Source organism: Rissa tridactyla, chromosome 15 (genome assembly GCF_028500815.1).
Source record: "Rissa tridactyla isolate bRisTri1 chromosome 15, bRisTri1.patW.cur.20221130, whole genome shotgun sequence".
In the NCBI taxonomy this organism is placed as follows: domain Eukaryota; kingdom Metazoa; phylum Chordata; class Aves; order Charadriiformes; family Laridae; genus Rissa; species Rissa tridactyla.
In genome coordinates, this window is record NC_071480.1 from 7,507,853 (window position 1) to 7,531,855 (window position 24,003).

The 24,003-nt window shown below is 46.8% G+C and overlaps 3 protein-coding genes across 6 annotated transcripts in view; 1 reads left to right on the forward strand and 2 right to left on the reverse strand.

Annotated features, from left to right (window-relative positions):
- On the reverse strand, nucleotides 1-7,935 carry CDK3 (cyclin dependent kinase 3). Its single transcript, XM_054221291.1, has 9 exons — nucleotides 7,804-7,935; nucleotides 6,825-6,972; nucleotides 5,008-5,184; nucleotides 3,948-4,025; nucleotides 3,442-3,562; nucleotides 2,882-3,052; nucleotides 2,348-2,449; nucleotides 1,342-1,545; nucleotides 1-942 (listed from the first exon to the last, which is right to left on the reverse strand). The coding sequence occupies exons 1-9, from the start codon at nucleotides 7,823-7,825 to the stop codon at nucleotides 817-819; spliced, it is 1,149 nt and encodes a 382-aa protein (XP_054077266.1). The 5' UTR covers nucleotides 7,826-7,935; the 3' UTR covers nucleotides 1-816.
- TEN1 (TEN1 subunit of CST complex) lies at nucleotides 7,739-11,570 on the reverse strand. Of its 2 annotated transcripts, none has more exons than XM_054221293.1 (4): nucleotides 11,353-11,372; nucleotides 9,654-9,760; nucleotides 9,376-9,533; nucleotides 7,739-8,020 (listed from the first exon to the last, which is right to left on the reverse strand). In XM_054221293.1, the coding sequence occupies exons 1-4, from the start codon at nucleotides 11,353-11,355 to the stop codon at nucleotides 7,884-7,886; spliced, it is 405 nt and encodes a 134-aa protein (XP_054077268.1). In that variant the 5' UTR covers nucleotides 11,356-11,372; the 3' UTR covers nucleotides 7,739-7,883. The 2 variants fall into 2 exon arrangements, with proteins under 2 accessions (XP_054077268.1, XP_054077269.1); XM_054221294.1 differs by lacking the exon at nucleotides 11,353-11,372 and adding an exon at nucleotides 11,459-11,570 and having other exon boundaries at nucleotides 7,884-8,020.
- The window catches only part of ACOX1 (acyl-CoA oxidase 1), a 20,200-nt gene continuing 7,717 nt past the window's right edge, over nucleotides 11,521-24,003 (forward strand). Inside the window, exons 1-4 of one of the 3 annotated variants that reach the window (XM_054221289.1) lie at nucleotides 11,521-11,720; nucleotides 12,992-13,151; nucleotides 18,648-18,808; nucleotides 23,637-23,744. In XM_054221289.1, coding sequence (XP_054077264.1) covers nucleotides 11,609-11,720; nucleotides 12,992-13,151; nucleotides 18,648-18,808; nucleotides 23,637-23,744 — 541 coding nt within the window. In that variant the 5' untranslated portion in view covers nucleotides 11,521-11,608. Of the gene's footprint in view, nucleotides 11,721-12,991; nucleotides 13,152-18,647; nucleotides 18,809-21,729; nucleotides 21,891-23,636; nucleotides 23,745-24,003 lie in introns of those variants that run through there. The other 2 variants (XM_054221288.1, XM_054221290.1) reach the window with 2 other exon arrangements.

The following is a 24,003-nucleotide window of genomic DNA, read 5'->3' on the forward strand; positions in this document are numbered from 1 at the left end:
TCTGTGAAGAAATGACAAACCTTTATTTTTTTTTCTGTACTGGAAGAAAAAAAAAAAGATGTCAAAACCACACCAAAAGCTAGTGACAGTTCTCCAAACATTTGAACAGCAAAAACATTTCCAAGACAATGAAGTGAAGGAAACAGCAGTACATCTGGTGCAATGATGGAAAGGCAGTGTTTTCGCTGTTACTGTTTCCAGACAATACGCAACAAGTTCTTTAAGCAAACCGGATCTTTTGGCTTCTTGGTCCCAGCTAAGGCACACATTAAGATACCCGATAGCGCCCTTCAGCTTGTGACACAGCAGAATGTCAGCTCTGTTGAACACCTCAGGTTAAACAACTTGTCTGCTGCTGACAAGCCCAGGCTTTGGTAACGGCAGCAAAGGGCTGAGCAGAGAAGCGCTCCCCTAGCCGAGTGGAGCTCCAGCACGCCCTGGTGTCAGAAACTGCCGCCGACAGACCTGGGGGTGCTCCAGAGCTGGAGAGACAGAAATCATTGTGTCACCTTAGCTCGCTGAGTAATACAAGGACAACATTCTGAAAGATGTGCTCTCATCTACATTTCAGTGTTTTATGCTGATAAATACCCCACACCCTTTTCCACATGACCTCTTCAAAACAGCTCTGCTGGCTGTAACCTAGACAAACTTTCCCCCAGCAACGGGCTGAGAGTCTCTAAACGCAAGAATGTCCCTTTCCAGGCTTCTCAGGAGGAGTGAGACGCCAGGTCCCAGCCAGCCGCTGCTCAGTGCCCAAAATCAGATCTGCACTGACACCCGGAGGAGCAAGCGCATGGGGAGAGCTGCGTCTTCTCATCTGCAGTGTCTCTGCAGTACGCGTTGCTCCTCAGGGCTCTGAGGGCTTCTCCAGACGAAGTACTGGTGACTGAGGGCTGCCTTGGCTGAGATGCGCCTGCTGGGATCATACAGGAGCAATTGCTGCCAAGAGAAAAACCCAGCAGATTTAGGCTTTTAAAAAAACAAACGATCGATTGCACCTGCCCATGGCTGTGCCCAGATGCAGATGTTGGTCCTGCCTTTTTCCCTCTCTGGGCTTCAGGAGTAACTCACAGCTGAAGTTACCGTGTGGATTACACTAGGAGGGTCTCTTGACCCTTGATGCAGTGGTTTCCTAGAGGAACCTGCACTGACAGCCCCACTTCAGAGCCAGGACTGAGCCCTATTTGATGATCCGTTGTTTCTGCAATGGCAGAGATGAGCATCAGAGCCAGATCAGCTAACGCACTTCTGGGTAGATCAGTCCCAAATATCCCTATTCTTTGCCCAGTTTGGAAAGGTCTTGTTTGTCCCTGGGTCTTGTTCTGGGCCCTCACTCACCACCAGTAAGTCTCTACCGTCTCGATCTAAGTTGGGAACAATTTCCTTCATCTCCTTCCTTGCCCACCGGGGAAAGTCCCTCTTGTAGTCAGGCAGCTGGGTCACCCCAGGCCAGGTCACCTCGGTGGGAGTGCCCAGGGTGCGAAAGATCCGGAAGAGCTGATCAATCTCAGAGTCCCCTGGAAACAGGGGCTTCCTGGTCACCTGGAGGGGGAAAAAAAAAAAGGCCTGGTCCCACCTTTCCATCAGCTGTGTGCACTATTTCCTGCTGCAAGCAACCTTTTGTCCCAGCAGATGCAAACAGCTGCACAGACTAGAGCAGTTACGATGCAGCGATTCTGCCAGGCAGTGGCTGGGGAGGTCTCAGGTGGGTGTTTGCTTGTCTCCATGGATCTGTGCTCCCCTGAGGCTGTCCCTCTTTCAGCCTGTCCTTTATCCCTCTCTGTCTCCAATTTCCTAAAACATCCACTTTTGCAGGCTAGCTCCCTCCCTGCCTACTCACCCAGGCTCTGCTGATCTGCAGCTCAGGGGCTTTGGGAGCTAAGGACGGTGCTATTACACTGCAGGGGTAACAAGAGCTCTTCAAGGTGGAGCATGGACCCCTAGGAGATAACACTCTGCCATGCTATGAAGTGCTAGTTTTCTGCAGCCCACGGCAGGGACATCCGCAAGAGAGTCATCTCCTCCCAGGATCAAAATACTGCAACAACAAGACTGAAGTTACCTCTTCTGCACGGACAAGCATTGCGTTCCCATACACCTGGAACCACAGCCGGACTACAGAGGCTTCTTTGCCTTCTGCCAGGCCCCTGAGGGTGGCAGATTTCCTTTCGAGCCCACAGCTAAGGATCAGCTAACCCTCAGCGTCGATTTTCCGTAATACACACCCCAGCACAGGGTGGAACCACAGTATCACAGACGTTCTGCATCTTGTCCCTCCTTCCCCACTTCCCATTGCAGCTGCATCCTCCCTACTCATTAAAGAGACTGTTTAAACCCATTCTACCATTTCTGCAAAGATGCAGCCGATGCTCCAGATATCCACAGCAGTTGAATAGTATTTGCATCCCAGCAGTATTTCAGGGGCTCGGTACCACAGAGTCACCACCTGGTAAGGAACCAACAAACAAGCTTTGTCTAGTTTCCCTGGGTGAAACTAGAGGCGTGGGATCTTCTCTTCTTTGCTGTAACACAGTGACTGTACAAATCAGAGTGCGCCGAGGCCTTGCTCAATTAAAAAACACCTCAGTGACAGCAAGATTGGGATTAAGAGATTATTCTTCAAGAGGACACACTGGAACAAATAAATATAGCCCACGCAGAGAAGGTGGGAACCCAGCTTGCAGGCAAGCTAGGGGTAGAAGCAGTGAGCACACTTTGTGGGGACATGAGGTAATCCCTTAGCTGCAGTTTAGGTTAAAAGCACGTGCCTGGGCACAGCTGTGCTGCAGCTACGGATGAGTAACTTGTGATGCTGCTGCTGTTCACTCACTATGGATTGTGTATCCCACTCTCAGGTGGCAGGAAATCCCAACAATACCTCGTGAGTGTATGTGCGCAGGGGGACTCCAAAAGCTCTTGCCAGTCCAAAATCAGCCAGCTTGATTGCTCCTGCTTCGTTAATCAGCAAGTTCTGTGGCTTCAAGTCCCTGTGGATGACTCTGTGTGAGTGGCAGAAGCTCACACCCTGCAGCAGCTGGAAAAGGTAGTTCTAAGGAGAGAAGAGATTTCAGACAAAGCCACAATGAAACCACTTTGAAGGCTGGATCATGTGAACCAACACACTTTGTATCATTCCTAGACCTGAATGGGAAAAAAGACCTTGCTATAATGCTACACCAGACTTGTGGGCCACAAAGCGAGATGGGCTGGAGAGCCTGGACACAGCTGGGAAATAAATGTGCTGAGCAATAGTGCCGCGAGGTTTTCCCAGCTGAAATGTTTGAGATCTGAGAGGCTGAATGCCGCCAGCCAAGGGTGAATCTCTTCCAGATGCAACCCGGGTAAGAGCAGCTCAGCCCAGTGCTGGCTCTGCCCAGCAGAAGGCAGCAAGGAGACACACTTTCTGCCCTGCCTGCCGGCACTCCTTCCACACTGTACCTTGACCAAGCTTAAAGGAAGCTCTCCAGTTCGGGGTGAGTCCATATATTTCTTCAGGTCCTGATTCAGATACTCAAACACCAGATAGAGCTTCTTCTGGCTGTGTACAACATCCAGGAGCCTGCAAAAGGAGTGCAAGCTCTCCCTTTAGTACCTTTCAGCAACTTCTCCCGACCTTCGCAAATACCCAGACATCCCTCCTCCTACAGACGTCTCTGCTCTCCGAGTCCTTTGGAACAGAGAGGCAGATATAAAAGCAGTATCTAGTATAGGGCAGCAGCAGCTTGGACCAGCCTGTGTTGCTGGGGTGAAGTGGCAGTGCTGTGGGCTATCGCTGCAAACCAGGGAAGTGCAAATGATTGCTGTATTTTCCTGTTTATTTTGTTCCTGTCTGTGCAGTCAGGGAAGGACAGGAAAACCCCTCTTGCTGCCCGTACCCAGAGCTTCCCGAGCAGGGGCTCATCAATGAGCTGGGGGTGGAGGGGGCGGGTTCATGCAGGTCTTACCTGACTATATTGGGGTGCTTCAGCTCCTTCAGCAGTGAGATTTCTCGGATCGCGGTGCTGGGGACGCCCTCCGTCTCCCTGCAGCAGAGACAGGCTGTACAGCACCCCGTCCCCCGGTGGGACCCCGCAGCCTATCGGGGTCCTGTGTCCCTTCTCCCTTCCATTATACCCCACCACCTGCCCAGGGGAGGGTCTCTCACACCGGGCACCCCAAGTTTGGGATGGAGTTGCGTGTGGGGTGGGCTGGGGTGATGCAGGGGGAAATGGAGGCATGGGGAAGGAGAGGGAAGGGGTGTCCTAGACAGTGCAAGTTCTGGGGCAGAGCTTGTTTGGGAGCACCTGAGGGCACATTTGGAGAAGCAACAACAGGGTTTAAATGCCCAAGCCTCGCTTTTTGGAGGTGGGGGGGAAATGAAAGCTCTTTGCCCCTCAGGCAGCTGCCTCCACCATCCTGAAGGGCCATCATGGGGTACAGTCCCACCACCATGGCCCCTGGTCCACACTGACACCCCTCATCATGGAGACAGCCCAGGGCTGACCCAGGGGAAAAGTAGTAAGTTTTTATCTGCTCAGTCCCCAGCCTGGAAGGGTCAACACCGGCCCTGCTGGGAGGCCAGGTCCTACCACCACACCCCTGAGGGAGATGCCACCTCCCAAAATGGTGGCTACTTCCCCCTGCCCTGGGCTATCGCGCCAGGGCCAGGTAGCGCCAGGTCAGGCCCTGGCTGCTTTCATGAGCCAAGGGAGACAATTTTTTCCCTCATGTCAGGTTTTTTTGAGCCTCTCGCATCATTTTGGACACTGGGCTGGGGTGCAGAGCCCTCCTGCTCACTCCCATGGTGGGGCTGGGGCACTGCTGGGCTCAGCTGGCGGCCATCTCCCCACAGATGGCACCGCTGTCCCTAGAGGAGCCACTCGCCTTCCTCTCCCCAGCTTTCGCCTCAGCACCCTGTTGCCACTGCGCTGAGGCAGCAGTCGGCCTGGCGCCATGGCGGGCCGGGTGGGCACCATGCTGGGCCGTGCCATGGCAGCCCCAGGGCTGGGGCTTTGCCCCACTCACGAGTCCAGGCGGATCTTCTTGAGGGCCACCAGTTGCCCCGTGCGCTTGTTGCGAGCCTTGTACACCACGCCATAGGTGCCCTCCCCAATCTTCTCCAGCTTCTGAAACACCTCCTGGAAGGCATCCATGGCACTGCCTCGGCCTAGCAATGGCAGCAGGGGTGGCTGGCACTGCTTTCTGAAGAGAAAAAAAAAAAGGGAGGGGGAAACAGCTGAATAAGCAGAGGGTGTTTGCTCTCTCCGTGTGTCCCCTGAGCTGCTTTTGAGATCTGGGTTCGCCTTTGCTGCTCCCTCAGCACAGGGACCCCTGAATTGGGGCAGCTGCAGGCGGACAGGGCTGCCTGGGGCTTTTGGGGGTCTTTGGGCAGACCCAAAGAGCCAAACAGGCCATGCACCCACCGCCCAGGACTGGTTGCTTGCGACCCAGGTTGTGCCGTGTGCTGGCTGAAGCAAATAAATAATCGAGCAAAACGGAGGGAAAGAGGTGCTTTGTGCCTGCGGGAAAGGCAGCGGGAACGCACAGGGCCAAGGGAAGCTCTGCAGCTCTCTTTGTACAGTGCCTGGCGTCAAGGGGATGCGGTGTCTAATTAGGGTTCCCTGGGACACATTCAAGTCAAACACATAGCAGAAATGTCTTTTTTTTTTTTTATTTCGGTCTTGCACAATTGTCCCTTGAACCTCCCCACCGTGGGCTGTGACGCTTGGTCAGCCTTTTGGAAGATGTCCTCGGGGTTGGGGGGGGATTAATCATTGACTTGACAGCTAACAGAAAACAAGATTAAAAAAAAATATTATGCATCATGGCACTAGGAAAGGTAGAGCCACGGGGACTGTCTTCTGGAGGGCTTGGGGGCTCCATGTCTCTGGGTGGGCGCAGCAGGACACAGCAGTCCACCAGCTGCTTGGGTTCACAGTGCAAACCCCAACTTCTAGGTGACCAAAAAAATGACTGATTTAGCCCATTGCTGAGCCACCAGGTCAAAATCTTTTCAAAATTGATCATGATTTTGCCAGTTTGAAAGAACCAAAGCATGGTTGCCCTGTGGCTGAAGAGGGATCCACATGGCCATGGCAAACTCCTGTGTGGGTTCTCCGGTGGTTTGTGATGGTTGAGTTTGCATTCATGTCTCCATCTGGTGTCATTGCTAAATTTGCTCTCTTCCTGGCTGGTTGGGTTTGTTTTTTTTTCTTTTTTCATAACACTTCTAGGAATCTGGTATTCTGGATATTCACAGTCCTGGTATCGTGGATATTCCAGTCCTGGCATCTTGGATATTCCTAACTCCCTGGCAAACCTGGCCATTTGGTTAAAATTTAAGCGCGGGGAGGAAGGTAGGAGAACAGACAGGAGATGAGGTATAAAAATAAACACATCATGACAGACATCACATCTCTTACAAAACCAGGTTAAAATCTGGCCTCTTGAGATCATGTTTTTGGACTTGGGATGAACTGAGCGTGTGCTGAGGCTGGGCTTTTGGATCTCCGTAACTGCGTGAAGAAAAACAAAGCTAAACTATAATTAAAGATTATAGCAAGCACTGCAATTACTGAGCCATCTCAGGCCCCTGAATCAAGCCTGCCGGTAACAGGGGACTTTGCCAATGCCTGTTGCATTTTGATCTGCTGCTGTGTATTGTATGGCTTCGATTCTTAATTTCTGAACATTTCACCAGAGAATCTGAGCAAAAGGCTGAAAAGGCTGTAGGTGGCTGAATTCCCCTGCAAACCACATTCCCAGCTCACTCCAGGTTCAGGGATTCTTATAGCACAGGAGAGTCTTCTCCCTCTTGCACTAAGATTTTATTCTCCTCTTACATTAGTGATTTTCTGTCTTTTTGTTTATGGTTTAATTCTGCTAGGTGGGCCCGGTACCATGTTCTCAAACCAGAGTGGTTCTGATGTAACTTCATCTCCTCTTCTTGCAACTTTTTCAAAGCCAAGCACTTCCTTACACACCCAGCACCTAGGAGAAGGAGGAAAATTGCATATCGCTAAATTTTCTTACATCATCTATGGGGTTTCTGCAGGGCCTAATGCATTTGCCTTAGCAACAAAGAGGTTTTTAATCAATAAAAGACAGGCTGCCTTCTCTTTTCATCTTTATTAAGGAAAATATCAATCAAAACCTTCAGCTGCTTCAAAAACATAGTGACTTAAGGTCTCCTAAACTCAGTTGTGTCAAGGAAGAAAGTCATGTGGTGGTTCTCAGGGCACTGCAAATATTTATTTTACAGCTAAAGTCAATTCCTCCCCTTAGACACCAGCTCCTGAAAACCGAAAGAGGCAGGTGCTACTGAAAATAGTGACTCTTCGTTCTTCTTGTTTCTTTGTTGGTCAGTCCAGATACGTGAGTGTTTTGACAGCAATGCTCCCATGTGGCAGCTGAGTCACAGTAACCAAACGCGTGCACTCGCAGACCCGCAGCCGCACAGGGCTAACGAACTTTGCACTAATGCCGTTTACCTCCAATCTGCCAAAAGCCCAGTAGCCCACTGCACTTTGGTAGTGCGTGTGGGTGTGAGCTGTTTAACTCAAGATTCGTAGACTTCTCCTTTTTCTGACATCTCCACGCCTTGCCTTACAAAAGGACCAGTATAACTCAAGTGCTCCCCTTCCTTAACCACCCTTTTAAGCAAACAACAAACCTGCTTCCCAGAACTATTTTCAGTGATGACACCTGGCGTGAACGGACAACCCACAGTCACATACTGACTCACAGTCTTCAAGTGTTTCCCTACTTAGTGACTTGACTTTGCTATTTGCCACGGGAAAAAGCAGTATGTTGCAAGCCCACCTTCTAAATTTACTTTTAACATATTTGTTGCAAACGGCAGCGCTAGGACCGGTTGGTCCTTGCTGGTCTCAGAGCTGCTGTCAGGACGTGCTGTTTCCCATCCACTTCTGCCTCTCGTTGAAGTATTTCCTCTGCTCCTGTATGGCTTGTTCCAGCAAGGGCACATTCATCCCTTCCACGCAGGTCAATATTCGTGCCTTTACCACAGGACCCTCACCTGGGAATATAAACAGGAAGCTTCTTTAGAAAGAAAAACAGACGGAGCAGCTTGGAAGCAAACAGAGAGGCTCAGAGGCAAACAGAGAGGTTCCCTCAGGCAGCATATGGCTCCAGCTGGCCAAATAACCATAGCCTGAGAATTTGCAGGAGACCGGATTGGCCATGTGCCTCAACCGACACGAGGAGCAGGCCCGGGAGCAGGTTAATTCAGTGACGTGCTTTTCCTCTGCCCTGTTGGCTACAAAATACTGGTGGCTGACACCGCGCTCTCCTTGCGCTGGGGAATGCTGAGCCCAGGACACGGTGCCAGTGCCTGTCATGCAACTTCTCTCTACTTTGTGGCTGGATGAAGGTTGGTTTTCCCTGTCTAAAAAGCATTAGGGATGGGTCTAAGCTCATTTCTGAATACCTCTGTGCAGACAAGAAGAGGACAGAACAAAGCTGGGCTTAGAAGAGGCTTAATGATGACTACAACCAAGAGTTCATTGGTGGCATTCAAATGGTAATATGGAGCTGCACTAAAGGGGCCAAACCTTGGTGACCCAGCCACCGTCTCAGCCTACTCCCCTTTCACCCCTGCAAAACGGGGCCAACTCACTCCTAAGCTGCGATGACCAAAATAACATGTCTTTCTAAAGGAATTTTGCAGCAGTGGCTTAGCAGGTCACTGACCAGACACCACGTGCAGGTGGCTTTCCACATGTCACTGAGGATTTCAAGGGCACGAATGCAATTACTTCTTATAAGGTGTGGCCAAGACAACACTTGGGATTTGCTTCACAACCCCACGGCCCAGCCCAGATCAACTCCCCACGCAAAGCACCGTGCAGCTGGAGTAACGCTCAGGGCACCCCAGAAAAGGACAACAGGGTGCCCTGCGTGACAGAGCCTGCCTGCATTCCTCACGCCCCGTGTCTGAGGGCAGGGATATAATTAGAGCCTTTCAAGGATGGCAAAGACCAACCCAGCCAGCTTGCAATGAAGTATTGCTGCAATCAGCCACGTTTGGAGGGAAGACAACGTGGTGGCTGGTAATGATGCCAGAAGGCTTTAGCACAGGTTTCACAAGCTCAGTGACGCTGCTGAGGCACTTCTTGTTTCTAACAAAATCTGTGCGAGAGCGCCAGATTTCCACCAAGATAAGGGTGGCACTTCTCATGGTCAACGGGAAGAGTCAGGCTCCTCCGGCCCTCAATGACATGCTCGTGTGACCAGAGGCGCCCGCAAGAGATAAGCCTGCCTTAGCCAATGCTAGCCTCAGTGACGGTGTGTCTCACCACACACCCAGAGAGCCACGAAGGAGCTGATGCACCATGAACAGCAGCGAAGGGCACTGGTTCCTGGAGGATTTACCTTCCCTGTGTTCGGCCTCTCCCAGGACCACGTAGCGAGATCCCAGCTGGGCTTGGAACGGCTCCACAAACTTGGTGTCAACACAGACGTGGTACTGAGCTGAGCTGTGCTGAGCGGCGAGAACGGCTTTGGACTGGGCCAGGTCGTAGCTGCATAACCTGGGAACGATCGATGTGGGAAGCTCAGGGGTGGGGATACAACAATTACAAACAGAGGGAGGAGGGTCAGCCAGTGAAGGAAAGGCCTTGCCTGAAAGGAGAGTGGGGTACCCTTCTCACCTCCCAAATGTCCTCAGCACCTCCCCCTCTGGGACTGAGCTGTTGATCTCCCACGGGAAGTAATAGACACCAGCATTTGGCAGCATCTTGCACAACCGCCGCTGGGCCTGCAGCAAAGCAAAAGATCTGAGTTCATACCACCCTAATACCTGGCATAAAGAGGGGCTACCTTTCCCACCTGCAATCCAACAAAAACAGCAACAGGCAGCCCACCAGATCCTCCAGGTCCACTCCAGGCTACGGGTTGAGAAAGGTGAAGGAAATGGAAAAAATGGTGATTGAGAAGTTCGGAGAATGTGAGGGACTGAACTGCAGAACCAGACCCAGCTGCTGGGGTGGTGGGGTACCACGCAGCAAGATTTAAGGTACGATCCCGAGTCTGTTCTCATGCTGCAGGATAAGAAATTCTGGTAGTGTCTGATCCAGCAGCTGGAGAACAATTACTTGGATACAATCCAGCCTAGTTTCACCAGTAGTCTAGTAGGGTTTAGAAGACAGCGATGAGTGAGAACGATTCACCCCAAGACAAGACTCAGGTGGGACTTTCTGGGAGCTCCAGCAGTGGAGCAAGGCTGGCAGAGGCAGGCCAGTCACAGCATAAAGCATGCGGAAAAGCAGGAATGCAGAGCAGCTTCGGCAAGATTTTAATTCTGCCCAGCCAGTGCCGTAGCCACGCTGTTGGCTGTGCCACAAAGTGGCTTCTTTTGGCACTCTTTTCCCTCCGACATGCCATGCAGGGTGCCTGTGTTCGGTGCATTTCCATGCTCCATTTACTGCTTTTCTCTCTGGTTTCTTGCCCTGCTGGGGGGGACCCCAAGAGCCGCACAATGGCCCAGGCAGGGAGTTCTGCAATTCAGACAAGTGGGGCCGCCCCACGGGGTTTGGGGAACCCCAGCACTGATTATGCAGCAGTGGGGACAGGCTGAGCTGCAACCCTGTGGCTTTAATGCTTGGTGCCCCGTGCCCGCCCCAGGCATCGCTCAGGGCTGCGAAACCTCTCTGGCAGGGTCCCAACCAGCAGCAATGGAGGTGGAATTCCGGCTCCGTGTCCTCTGCAGGTCCCTGCACCTCCGCCTCGCCTCACCCAGACTTCAGAAGCAGGTTCAATTCTGCTCCACCTGAGCGAGGTGAAGGCCGTCTTCCATCGCTCAAGTTTTGCTCCCACATCACGCTGCGCAGCAGGAGGGGATCAGCCAGGAATGCGAGATGCTTGATGTGCATTTAATGATTTAATGCACTTTTTAACACAACCCCAACCGCCCTGTGCCGTGTGCCCATTCCATGCACCATTTAATGCACCTGCAGCCCCAGCTGCACCACACTACATGCACACTGAACGCACACTTGGACCCAAGTGTGGCACATTATACGCAGATTTAGCACACTACCTAATACAGTATTTAACACATGGTGAAATGCAGCATGCTATATGGGCACTCAATGAACTATTTATTTAATTAACTATTGAATGCCTGGCTGCAGCGTGCTCTATGTGCTCTCAATGTGGTATTAAATGCATGCCTAGCCTCAAACGCAGCCCGCTGTATTAACGCACGCCCAGCCCCAGCTGCAAGACACTGTGTGTCTATTTAGCGGACCATTTCACGCTCAATTTAAGGCGGCGCCCTGCACGCACACCCAACTCACAGGGCACTGCTAGACCTTCCGTGCGGGATGGAAGGCGCGCAGCCCAACGCACCATTCAAAGCACGGGATCCTGCCTGCCCGCCCGCTCTCCCCAGCCGCTGCCCGCAACAATTTAAAGCGCCATTAAACCGCGGCCGCCGCCCGGCCCCGCTTCTCACCGCCGCTTCCCTCCGCAGGCGATGGCGGTCACGTGGCCGTGCGTCGCGGCGTGGTGACGTTGCGCCGGGGGTGGGCGTGGCTGAGTGGCGGAGCGGAGGCCGGTGCGGGTGGTGGTGGGGGAGTCGTCGCCGGTGAAGAGGAGGAGGACGATGATGAACGCGGACCTGCGGAGGGAGCGGGCCGCCGCCACTTTCCAGCCCGAGCTCCTCACGCACATCCTGGACGGCGGCGCCGAGCGCACCCGCCGCCGCAAGGAGATCGGTGAGGGAGGGCCCGGATGGGCCGCCGCCTCCTCTCCGGCCCCGTGCCCCCCATGAGGGGAGTGGGGGGATGGTGGTGGGGCGTCTGCCCGCGTCGGGGGGCTGTGAGGAGGGGGAGACAGCCTGGGGCGGGGGCTTGGGGGGTCTCTGAGGGAGGAGGAGGTTTTAGGAGAGGGAAGTAAGGGTCGTGTGGAGGGGAGAGGCTGCGAGGAGAGAGGGAGACCTAAGAGGGCGCCTCCGGGGAGAGGGAGACTGGGGTGACAGCGGGGTGGGAGCCCTAGGGGAGGCGAGGGGACAGGGAGCCCCGGCAAGGGAGACTGTGGAGAGAAGGTTTGCAGGCTGTAGAGGAGGGAGGACGCGGGGAGGAGCTTTTGAGGAGAGGGGGGACTCCAGGGAGAAGGGAAGGCTGTGAGGAGGGAGCTTGCAGGTGGGGAAAACTGTGAGGAAAGGGTTTGCAGGTGGAGGGGGCTGCCTGCAGGAAGGGATTTTTGTCATAAGGGGTTAGAGGGGAGCAGGAGCAGTGTTAAGTCCCTGATCCCCCTCTGCTTCCCTTCCCAGAAAGGATTTGGGGTGGCCCTGTTAGAGCAATTTGTGTTTACCTCTCTCTCCCTTCCTCCAGGGGGTGAGAGGCAGCTTCCCATGGGCATTTCTCCAGGCCCCTCTCCCCTCTTTTTTCCTTCCTAGTACACTCTTGCCCAATAGTACAAATATGACCTGTTTCTTACCCGCCACTGCCATGCGATGTGAGATTAACGAAATACATCCGTCGTCTTTCCTTCCCAGCCCATGCTGGGGTGGGACTGTCAGAGGCTGGTGTTGTGTAACTTGTGTGCCAAAGGGGACATGGAAAGTCAGTGGCCTCTGGGTACCTTGGTTTCCAGTCAGCGTAGTGGGAATAATAGTTGTGCCCTTCTGCAAGGGGTTGTGTGGAGCGCAAAGTTCATGAGGCAGTCTGATCCGGCAGTAATGATGGCTATTTGAGGTTGTTATTGAGGGGCCTGCAGGTCTTATGTTAGTGAATTAACCTCCTGCCAAGTCTAGAGTGCTTCAAACTTAAAATGCTGTTTATGTGTGGAATGAGAGAGTGACCTGTTGCTAGAGTCCCTCTCTCCAAGAGCTTTGACTTCTTTCTGATTTAATTAAATTTTATTTTTAATTTTCTGATATCTCTGCCTTGAGGTACAGCAAGTGAAATGCTGAATTGTTTCTCATCCACTGTCTGTTGAGGTTTGTGGAAACTGAGTTTGTTTTCCTCTTCTGTTCTGTCCCCAGAGGCCTTAGTTCTTAATGACCCTGACTTCCAGCATGAAGATTTGAACTTCCTGTCCCGTAGCCAGCGCTATGAGCAAGCCATCAGGAAGAGCTCTCTGATGGTGATGAAGTTAAGAGAATATGGCATTGCAGATCCAGAGGAGATCTACTGGTTTAAAAGGTACCTAGCTGTAGAGTTTGATTCTTGTATGTACTTTGATCATCACCAAGGATGTTAGAGTTATGCTTTTTTTCTGTGTTTGCTGTCCAAGGGAAGCTAAAGATGTGTCCAAAAGCCCACTGAAGTCTTCGCTTCAGTGAATTTCAGATGAAACTCTGATTTTGTGAATATTGTGTTTTCTTAGGTTATTTTTTTTACTAGAAATGCACCATTAATAATGATACCCTTTTTATTATATATGCTGCAGAAAGTAAAAAATGGGACTTGTAGTCTGATTATTTTCTTCCCTCAAAGGGATACAAAAATATGCCAAAGTACTTTGAATCTGAATAGATCTGATGAGGTTTCAGCTTCTAATGAAATCTGTTAAAGCTGATTACTTCACTTTGCACTTAGACCTAATAAAGTTGCATTACAGGCATACTTGAAAATGTTCCAAGATAGCTTATATGTTCTTGTTTAAAACTATCTGCCCTGTCTCCCTCCTCCAAGCTCCTGGTGCTAGAGTGGTTCCCTTTGACCTAGAGGCTTTTTGTTGTATCTGACCTTTTGTTTGTCTGATAGTATTACCCTTGGATTAAGTTAATAAAAACAAAACTGTCTTTCCATCTGAGTTTCATTCCTTCCAGCTTGCAGGGAGCTTAGTTCCTGACTTTGACATATTTCTCCTCTTAGTTCTATTAAACAGAGACACTGCACAGATCTAGAAATCTGGGTGTAATATTATGAATATATCCTCTGGCACATTAAATGAACATTGCACATTAAATAAGGCAGTGGTAGAAATACAAGCCCCCTCTGACTGGACTTGTAGAGAAGCTGTCATTGGCCTCAGGGCATGAATATTGGGACCAGTTAGTTGAAATCGTCTTGTCTTCTGTAGTTTTAATTTCAAAGAAATTGGTCTACACTGACCTACGTCATGAAAGTTTTAGTGGAAGTATTGTAAAAGTTCTTTTGAAAATTGGCATTGGTGGACAATGATACGACGAAAAAAGTTCAATGACTGTATTAGATTATTCAGGTACTGCATGGCAAAAGTTAATAATTAACTTTTTTCTACGCAAGGATTATTGGAGGTGATAGGGAAGTTTCTTCAATTATTTTCATGGAGAAAATTCAGAGAAGGCTATCCAGTATATCAGCTGGCAAATTTCAACGAGGTTTGCAATGTAAATGCTGTCTTCTGATAACGTTACTGACACTATTTTATGAAAATAGGACTTTTCTGAAGTAATGAAATGATAGATTCTAGTTTTGTCTTTATAGAAACTTACTTGGGAGTCAGCAATTCTTAACTTTAAAAGGATGAAAGCTTAGTATTTCATATGGGTACAGTGAAAAATAATACATCCATATCTTATGTTGTATGAATAGTCAGGTGTGACTAGTCAGAATTCATGATCCAAAATCAACTGAAACAATGAGGAAGGCTTACTTTTTTTCAGAGTCAATTCTAATTGCAGACATTCAGGATTTCAAAAGGTAATTGCAATTAACTGTAGACTGGCTGTATTTTCCCATGTCAAACATTTTTTAAACTTAGTGAACTCCATGCAACTAGCAAAATTATGTTTATTTCTATTGCATATCCAACCGTGCTAGTGAGTCCTAGCTGAAGGGACTTCATTTGTGTAAAAGCTGACCTGAAGAAAGTGTGTTTGGCTTTATTTGTTTTTCCAAACTGGAAAAATGAATGGATATAGTGTTGTAGCATGCCTTGAATGAAGTTTATGAAGTAGATTGAATGTCAAGTTGTATTTCTTGTGATTGACCATCAGACTTTTACATGTGGAAGCTTAAGATATTTTGCCAATAATCCCTCATGCCTTGTAATTATCCCCAAACAACAGGGACAGATTTATTTACATGTGCAACTTTTGAGAATTTTGAGCTAGTGGTTCTCCTGTGACTTTTGTATACTGCCAGAACTTCACGAGGTAGCTTTGTATCATGAGTGACCAACTTAAGCTTGATTTATGAATAGGCGAGGAGAAATGCTTCTTGCTTCAGCTGCCCTGCAGATACGCTTAAACAGTTGTTGCTGCTGTGACATGTTGAACTGGATGTTCCTCCTTCGTGTTTCCACAAGGCCTTTGTTGAACTCCAAAGCTTAAAAGGATTTATTAAATTCTTATTTATTCCATTCTTCCTGTGTCTTAACATGTCAACACTGCAGTTGCTACTGTGACTACAGCTTTTTGAAGGCCAGCAGCCTTAAAGAGCCAATACTTCAGATTTCTTTTACAGTCTAACTGCAGCAAAATGTAAGTCAGTGTGAAAAATGGGAAATTGTGGGAAACTGGCATGTGTACAATGCTACACAGCTCTTTGAAGAGAGCAATCTGGTCAGTTTTAATTCACCTTCAAGTTTAAATAACCATCACTGAGGAAAATAAGATTAAATGAAGAAGTGAAAAACAGTTGGGAGCAACTGGGGCATAGACAAAGAGAAGATCTGAGAGCTGCAACAGATGATTCTTCTGTTCATAAGCACTGCATGAACGTGTACTTTCCCCGTGAGAATTTGTCTTTACTTTTCATTTTTGATGCTAAAGTTAGGACCTGGAGTAGCTTTTGGCAAATCAAAATAGAAAAACTGTAGTAGGGGTCCTACTAGCCACTGCTAAATTAATTTAGAGTGGATGAGTCTGACTTGAGTATTTTTGATACGACTAGAAAAGGAGTTTGTTACCTTAGCATTTGTTGTCTCTGAAGCCCAGTAAGCGCAGGTCAGACGTACCTCCTGCTACTTCTCCACTGAGGCAACCCTTCGTGCTCTTCCTTAAGAGCGTTACCTCAAGAACCACAAAAAATGACCCTATTTTGTGACCCAGTTCTGCAGCTTGAGAATGTCTTTGCAATTGTTTATTTAGCTTTGGAGTCTTGGAAAATGCTGACTTTGCTTCTGTTGTACTCTGTTCACTGATAAATATGCCATCGGACTCCTCTGTCAAATACAAGAACCTTTTAGTATGCGGGTGGCATTGATTGCTGTGAAATTTGGAAAGATCTATATTGCAGAAGTAGTATATTACTACATGTCCTTCTCCTGTAAGTAGATTTGGAACTGCAGCCCTCCTCTTGACTCGGTGATTATTGTGGCAAGTTTGACTTCAGACCAACAAGGCGGTTGTTGGCCATTGATCAAATGGCTACTGCTAAATACAGCTAGCCACATTCAGTCATGATGTAGCCAAGCACTCGGAACAGTTACACAATGCAGCCTTTGGTGAACAAGCTGTATAGGTAGTGGGAAGTGCCAAGTGGGAATGTAGAAACTGGGAGGGGAAGGAATAAGAGTTCAGAGAAAGAAAACCTGTTGTTCCTCCCTTCACAGCTAGTACCTCTTCTGCTTGCTCTCTGTCATGAGGAAAACAAGATTCTCTCTCATTGTCATTCAAGTTGTTAAATGGCACATGAAGAAAATCCTAGTCATTCAGAATGGAGTATGCAGAGATGAAAAGTTTCTGCTGTAAATTAGCTAGCTTTAGTTCTGGTTTCAGCTTTGTTAATGCAACAAACTACTAAAATGCTGCATGTTTAGTCAGTGAAATAGTATGACCTTCTGACACAGGGATGTTAAAGTGTCTGCTTGCAAAATGTCATTCTTCTTACTCCTATCAGAGAAGGTGCTAGTTAGGCATGAAATATCGGGCACTTGTGATTAAACTTACTGACAATCAGTAAAAGTTGCTGGTGTGACCTTTAAGAAGACTTCTTTTTTCCTGGAGCATTACCTTCAAAGAAGCAGTATCTGACCTGATTTTTCTGACAGCAGAACAAGCGCTGCACCTTTTTCACAAGTTCTTCCAGTGGCTCCTGAAAATACACAAAGAGCTGTTCAAGCTTTTCCCAAGCTGCCCTGAAATGGTATGTTTCAAAGTCAGTAATCATTTTCTCCCTGTAGGTTTGTCCTTTTTTGGGCCCAAGGAACAGATGCCCAGTAATGTTGCTGTAGGCAGTGAGGAAGTAAAAGGTGCTGCTATTGCAACTTGGGTCCTGGACTAAAAGAATAACCCATGCAGGAAACCACAAGAATGAAGAAAAATATTCTGTCTTGTGGTCCTTGTAGCATTTTTAGGCCCTTGGTCACCCTGATAACGTCAGCTTTGTAAGCCTATGCTGCTGTAGGCAATAGAATATTTTCTGGTAAGATAACTGTCTGCCTTCATTCCAAGAACTCTGGACACTGTACGTGCGCTCACACCAACTTAGAGTTAAAACTTTAATCACCAGCATTAAATTACTTGATTACAATAGCTTTGCTCCTGGAAAAATCCATGGCTCATTCAGTCTTCTGCATTTAAAAACCGTTCCATTTAAAATAAGTGTCTTCAGCATGTAGTTCAGAGGTGCTGAAGAGGTTTTGTCCTGCCTTCTCTCACCCTAAGGCTGGGTTTCACAGCCTGTATAGGGATCTGGGTTTCAATTATCAATTATTTACTCTTTGCTCCCGAGCACTCATTCCAGGCATGGTGTAAAATGCCAGTAACAAATGCTGCTGTAATTTGACAAACTGTATGCACAGTGTCCCCTACGCAGTGCGGGTCTGTGTTGTCGACAAACTCTTAAATGTGCTCCCTGGGCAGGTATTAATACCTTGAGATGGAAGGGTATATTTTCCTTGTAGGTATCTTGGGCAGGTGGGAGAGATCTTGTATGTAGGTATTCGTGCAGAGCGCTCGTTTTTTCCTCCTCCATCTTAGAGCCCGGATGGAATAAGCATTTGTTACAGTACATTGAAGGTGAAAAAACTGTTCAGACTTCAGAAGTTTGAAGGGAAGATGCTGTCATTTACCACATAGCTTTTACACAGTGAAACTTTCCTACGCGTTTGTGTTATGGAGCTTGTTTTAATTGGGAATGTACTTTGCCTGCCATCATGGCTACTAAATTAGTAGAGTTTTCTCTCATGAAATAACATCTGTTTTGATGAAGCACACCTAAAATTGTCTGATTTTCCTTCCGTTCCCTCCAGCAGTAGCCTGTAACAGTAATTTTAATTGAAGGTGAGTTCCTGATCTCTCAACTGATAGAAGCAGCTACAGGTAATACAGAGTTCTTCTGAAAAGCACTTAGTCGCCTAAGCAGCCTTTTCCTTTTCAATACATAGTGCTTCTAGCTAATAATGGCCTAGCTCTAGGCTACCAGCAGCAGTGAGATTTATTCCCACCAAACCTGAGAGACGGGGGAGAAAATAATTTTGTTTTCATGTCCTCAGCTCTAAGTTCCCCATGAATTGTAGAATAATATTTTCTCCCAGTTACATAGCAACGGCAGGATTCATGGAGTGTAGAAAATGCCTGAAAGAAACATGTATTTACCCATTAGTGTTGCTTCTGATGCCTCTGTATTTGGAGGTTGCTTGTGGGACAAAACAAGATTGAAATAGGCAAAGAGATTATTTATCTTATGCTATGGTTGGAGAAAAGCCTTTCAGGATCACAGTAACAGCGAGACTGAGATCCAGATCCCTCTATTTCTCTCCTGTAGAACATGCTTGGGCAGTTTTCCTGAACCTTTCGGTCTCCACTTCAGCATGTTTCAAAAAACCTTAGAGACCCAAACGACTGATGCTCAGAAGGAGAAATGGCTGCCTCTGGTCCATGGAGTCAAGATAATTGGCACCTACGCCCAAACCGAAATGGGACATGGTTAGTTCCCTTCAGGGATCAATGGGTAACCTCTTTTCTGTAACTCCAGTTTGTAAATTGATGATGCTCCCCAGGTAAATCTAAAAGGGGAAAGGTAAAATGGTTTGGTTAAGCATTGATGTTTCCTGCCCTATAGCAAGGCAGCTGCTTTATTTCCCATCCTAACAATCACAGAGTTAGTTTTGGTCTTTTCCAGAATGCACCTCTTAGCTGATCACTTACGTTGTTTTAAGATGAGGAGGTTGTTCTAAGCCCTGGCAGTCTTGAATTTCACTTGAACTGTTTGGAACGTGTCAGTCAACAGTACTGTGGTTTTGATTTTTGCCGGAATTTGGGGCACGTGTATCTCGGAGTTCTTAGTGCACAACTGGCCTGCATAAACAAGTCAGCAGTATAGCTTTTGATGCAACGTAGCATGGTGAGATTGTGCATTTTTGTTTTTGAAAGTAAGGTATGCTTTGCCCCAAGCACTTTTCTTCCAGATGCTACTCCATTGCAGCTGTACAACTTCATGGAAAGATCTTCACTTCAAAGAAGAAAAACATCTTGTTCCTAATATTGTTGAAAACAACTTTCACTTCTTCAAATGGAAGAATGTTTAATGGATCAGAAGACAGTCTTTTAGTCCAGAACCTGGAATTACAGCCGTTTAACACCGACAAGAATAGTTTAAAAAACCAAAGACTCCAGTGCTTGTGCGGGCATCTAAACTTGGAAAGCATGATATGTACAAGTCTGGACAATTGCAAAAGTTAGATGGTAATGCCAATTGCCAGTTCAGTTACAGCTACTCACGGTAGCTGAAAACCTTTGTAGAAGATGCAACAGAGGAAATCCTGTCATCTGTTCTGCTTGGGAGAGGTGGAGTGAGCACACCTAGCTGAACACCATAAGCTGAAACAACCGGATGGCAACAATAAATGCCTGCTGACCTTGTTTGCTTTTTCACACCAACTTCTTCAAATCAGACACACATCCACACCACAGTGATTTGTTTTCCATGCTACTTCACATCAGATCATTGCACTTTCTTGCCTGGTGATGGTCTGGTTTGCTTATAGTTCTCGTGTTGTTTGATGTTAAAATTAGTATTTTTACACTTAATAGAACTAATATGGTGATAGTATGGTAAAGTAAATAGACTTTTAGTGCTGAGTAATTAAAATGCAATCATTTGGCATCCCTGCTGTGAATGTTGAGTATCTAACTACTTCACTAGTAAAGCTTCTGCAGTAATTGTCACTGAGGTCTGCGTAACTTAATTCTGATGTTTAGAAACTGGTGATGGGGCAAGAGACCCCTGGATTATTGAATTGAATCCTAGCCTGGCTGTGTACTTACTCAGTTTTATCTTAATGAGTGCCTACTCAGTAGCCTGTGTTGGTTTAACCTATTCCATAGTGAATAAGTCTCTTGAAAAAATAAAAGAAAAAGCACGAACAGCACAGGGCTGAAAAGGAAACAAAAAGGAGTAATGAAAATACTGTGCTGTTTCTACCTGGTTTATAGCTATTGCTAGTAAATAAGGTTTTCTTTTAGTCTTTGACTTTCACCTGTGTACTTCTCACCAGTACTGAGCTCACTTAAAATCTGGTGTTGCCGGTAACCCATTAGCTCCCTGTTGAGCTTGCTCACTGTTCAGTTAGAAACCTTAGAAAACATCGCCACTGGGTTTATTAGGTGGTTGAATTTGTAGGTGTCTGAGAATATCAAAGAACTCGAGTTCTTAGGAAGCTCTAGGGATAGAGCTAGTTCATATTAACGTGTGGTTAGAGGTAACACAAGAATGCATTCTTCCCGCTTTGATAGGAATGCAAACTGAGTTTGAGCTGAGCTCAGATCAGTGCTCTTTCCGTAATGTGCATCTCATCTAAATATATGTATATATTCCTGTTAAAGACCAGTTACGTTATTTTATACGTAAATGTGCCAGATGGACAACCTTTATACAAAAGGTACTGATCCTCAATCTATATCCCCACTATTTTAATATCAAAGCTATCAATATTTAAAGCTTTAATGAGCATTTAATTCTTTATATTGAAAAACTTAATACATGCCACTTAACTACCTAACAGTGGTGTTGACAGAACTTGGAGGAAGAGTAGTTCTAATGAAGCATGTTTAATTGGAGAGACTTTGTGCTGGTGATTTATAGGTTGAAAAATGCTGGCTTTTTTGCTAAGTTGTTTATGTTCACAACTTTGACTTGCATATGCAGAGCACTGTCCTTTTAAGAGAGCTTTTAAAAATAGCAAAAGTGGAAGGGAATTAAGTTGGAATGTAATAGTAACATATACTAGTTGTGTCTGATCTTTAATTAAAAAAAAGTGAAGTAGATAGTACAGTTAGGACTTTCCTTTTTTTTAAAAAAAAAAAAAAGGTTTTGTGAAAATATAGCTTATTCATCTGGATAAACTAGGACTTCTGCCAGGTTCTAGTCTCAAACCATGGGGAGAAAAGAAGTGGACTTCATATCTTTGGGTGAAGGCTCACTTCATCCAACCAGACCACGTTTTCAACAAACTGACGTTCTGTCTCAGCCCATTTAACTTAGGGATGCTCTAGTTTCCAAACCATAGTGAAGGTCTGGTCTTTCTTTTGGTTTGGATTAATCCTATTTTTTATCAGTCATGGTGCACCAAAAATATGGGAATGTTGCACGTGCATTTTATGTACGATTATAAAGAAATGCATTGCAGCATGCTTATTTCAGGGCACGTGTAATTTCTTATTACTCAGGCCTGAGAAAAGGACAGTGCTCTGGCTTTCTAAAATACACTTGCTGAATTCAGATTTACACATGAATCGTTTATTTTTTTTCTTTTTGTCTCTTCCTGAATCTCCACCATGAATCCTCATGCTTGCTTCCCTCCCATAACATTCCCTTCACACTTCCATCCCATGGCACTTCTTCACAGCTTTGTTCATCGTGGACGGCCTGAGCCTCTGGACCTTCATCTGGGCATGTTCCTCCCCACCCTTCTCACCCAGGCAACCCCAGAGCAGCAGGATCGCTTCTTCATGCCTGCCTGGAACCTGGAGATCATTGGCACTTATGCCCAGACTGAAATGGGCCATGGTACAGTACATTCACTAAATGCTATTTCTAAGAATGGCTTTGTGTACAAAGGATTCCCCTGCCTGGGAAAAATGGTGTGTGTTTACCCCTCAGTCTTTACGCGTGCAGTTGTGGCTACAGGGAAAAGTGGACTGCCTCTGAAATTTTTAGTAGATCATTATGCCACATGCTGCTTGCCCATTTTTTCTCCTATGGGAGAGTTTGATGTCTGTAGCTTTATATATGAGCAATACTGAGTGCTCCTCTTGTGCCACTAGATTACTGCATGTGGCTATGTTGATGCCAACTTGGTGACATCTGTTGATTTCTACACTTACCATTCTTTCCAGTGTGGTTTCTGCTTTGCTCTACTTAACATTCAGTGTGAAGACAAAAGGACAGAGCTTTAAAATACTGAAAGAGATGCCAAAAAAAGTTAGAGTTGCTTGTCACCTTGGGACTGACCTTGGATCAGAGAACATGTGAAAGACTTGCTTCCAGTGCTCATGTTTTGGGGGGAGCTTTATTCCCCCAGTTCTTTAGTTCACTCCCATGTGTTCTTTTTAATTGGACCATGAAATGTCTTTTTTTTAATTCTCTGTCTGAAGTAGACTTTGTTGTTATTCCTTTGCTTTCAAGCCTTGAAATGGATTTTGATAACTCCAGCAGTATTGTGATCACAACACTTTTAATCCAAGTTTCAAAGGGAGGATATTATGCCTTGGGAAACATTAATTTTGACGTCTGAGAGTTGCAGATGAGAATTATTTTCTAAAAATGAGCAGGATTCACCTTTGTGCTGAAGTGAAATGTAGAGACTGTGTGAAGCGTAAACTAACTGCAAGTCTGTGGAGAATCTCTTGCAACTAGTGAGGTTTGAAGATCCTTTTCCAGCAAAGTAAGTCTGTGTTAAGCTGCCTGTGGAAGTCTACGATTAACTCCATGCTTTGGAAACGTGGTTGCATCAAGGCGATACCATTTTTCGCGCTGAAGCTCTTGAGTAGGGTCACTGGCTCTCTCTCGGTCAGTCCAGAGTATCGGGAGTGTTCACAGCTTGTCTAGTTCAAGCAAATAGGCACAGTGATTTTTATTTTTTTTTTACGCATGCAGGGACAATGCCACTGCTGAGACAGGTGTGTGTGAAGTAAAGAGTTGGGGGCAGAAGACAAAGACTGTTCCTGGAATTGTTATCTTCACCTTTTTGCAGTCTCTTCATCTACCTGCATCGGTACCCTAGCATATATATGCTGTTACTTGCTGTCTTGGAGCTATGGATGATCTCGTTTGGGAGAAACTGCTCCATCAAGTGAGGAGGATGTAGGCCTGATGAGGGAATGAAGAGATGATGGGCACCACTTATTTCATCTTGTGGCTGAAAAGTGTATGATTTTTAGTTTGCAGTGTAATCAGATCGCAGTTTTAGCGAAATCCAGGTGAGCGTGTTTTTGTGGACCTTTTTAACTGAGAAAGGGCTTCTGGTGTGTAATAGCCAAAAGGTGTCAGATTGGAGGTGCTTGGAAAACTAGTCTTAGACCACTGGGGGAAAAAAACCAACCACTGTCTCTTCTGCAAATTGGCTTCAGGTCCCAGAATATGGTCTGACTCTCGCTTGTTCTTCCTTAATTGGCTGATATTTAGTCCTTTAAAAAAAGAAAAATTAAAATTTGTACATTACTACTGGAGTTCAACTTTCCATTGTCCAGTTCTGTCCTTGTCTCTGTTTTGTAACTGACTTTCTGCGAAAACAATGTGTTTGCTTATTTTCAGGAACTCATCTTCGGGGTCTGGAAACTACAGCTACTTATGACCCCGCTACCCAGGAGTTCATCCTCAACAGCCCCACTGTGACCTCCATTAAGTGGTGGCCAGGTGGACGTAAGTGCATCACTGTGTGTCTAAATTTGGAAGATGTATGAAAAAACTTAGGGAGGTGATGTCATGTGTATTATATCTACAAAATGATGATTGAAAGTTGATCCAAAGAGCTGGTGGAGAGGGAGCTACTCTTGCATAACAAGTAACAGACTTGCCAGAGCCTGCTACAACTTTGGATTATCTGTATGCTCTAATTGTTTCTCAGAATCATTCACACTATGGATTTGGTGTAATTTTTGATCAGTTCTATTAAAATCTT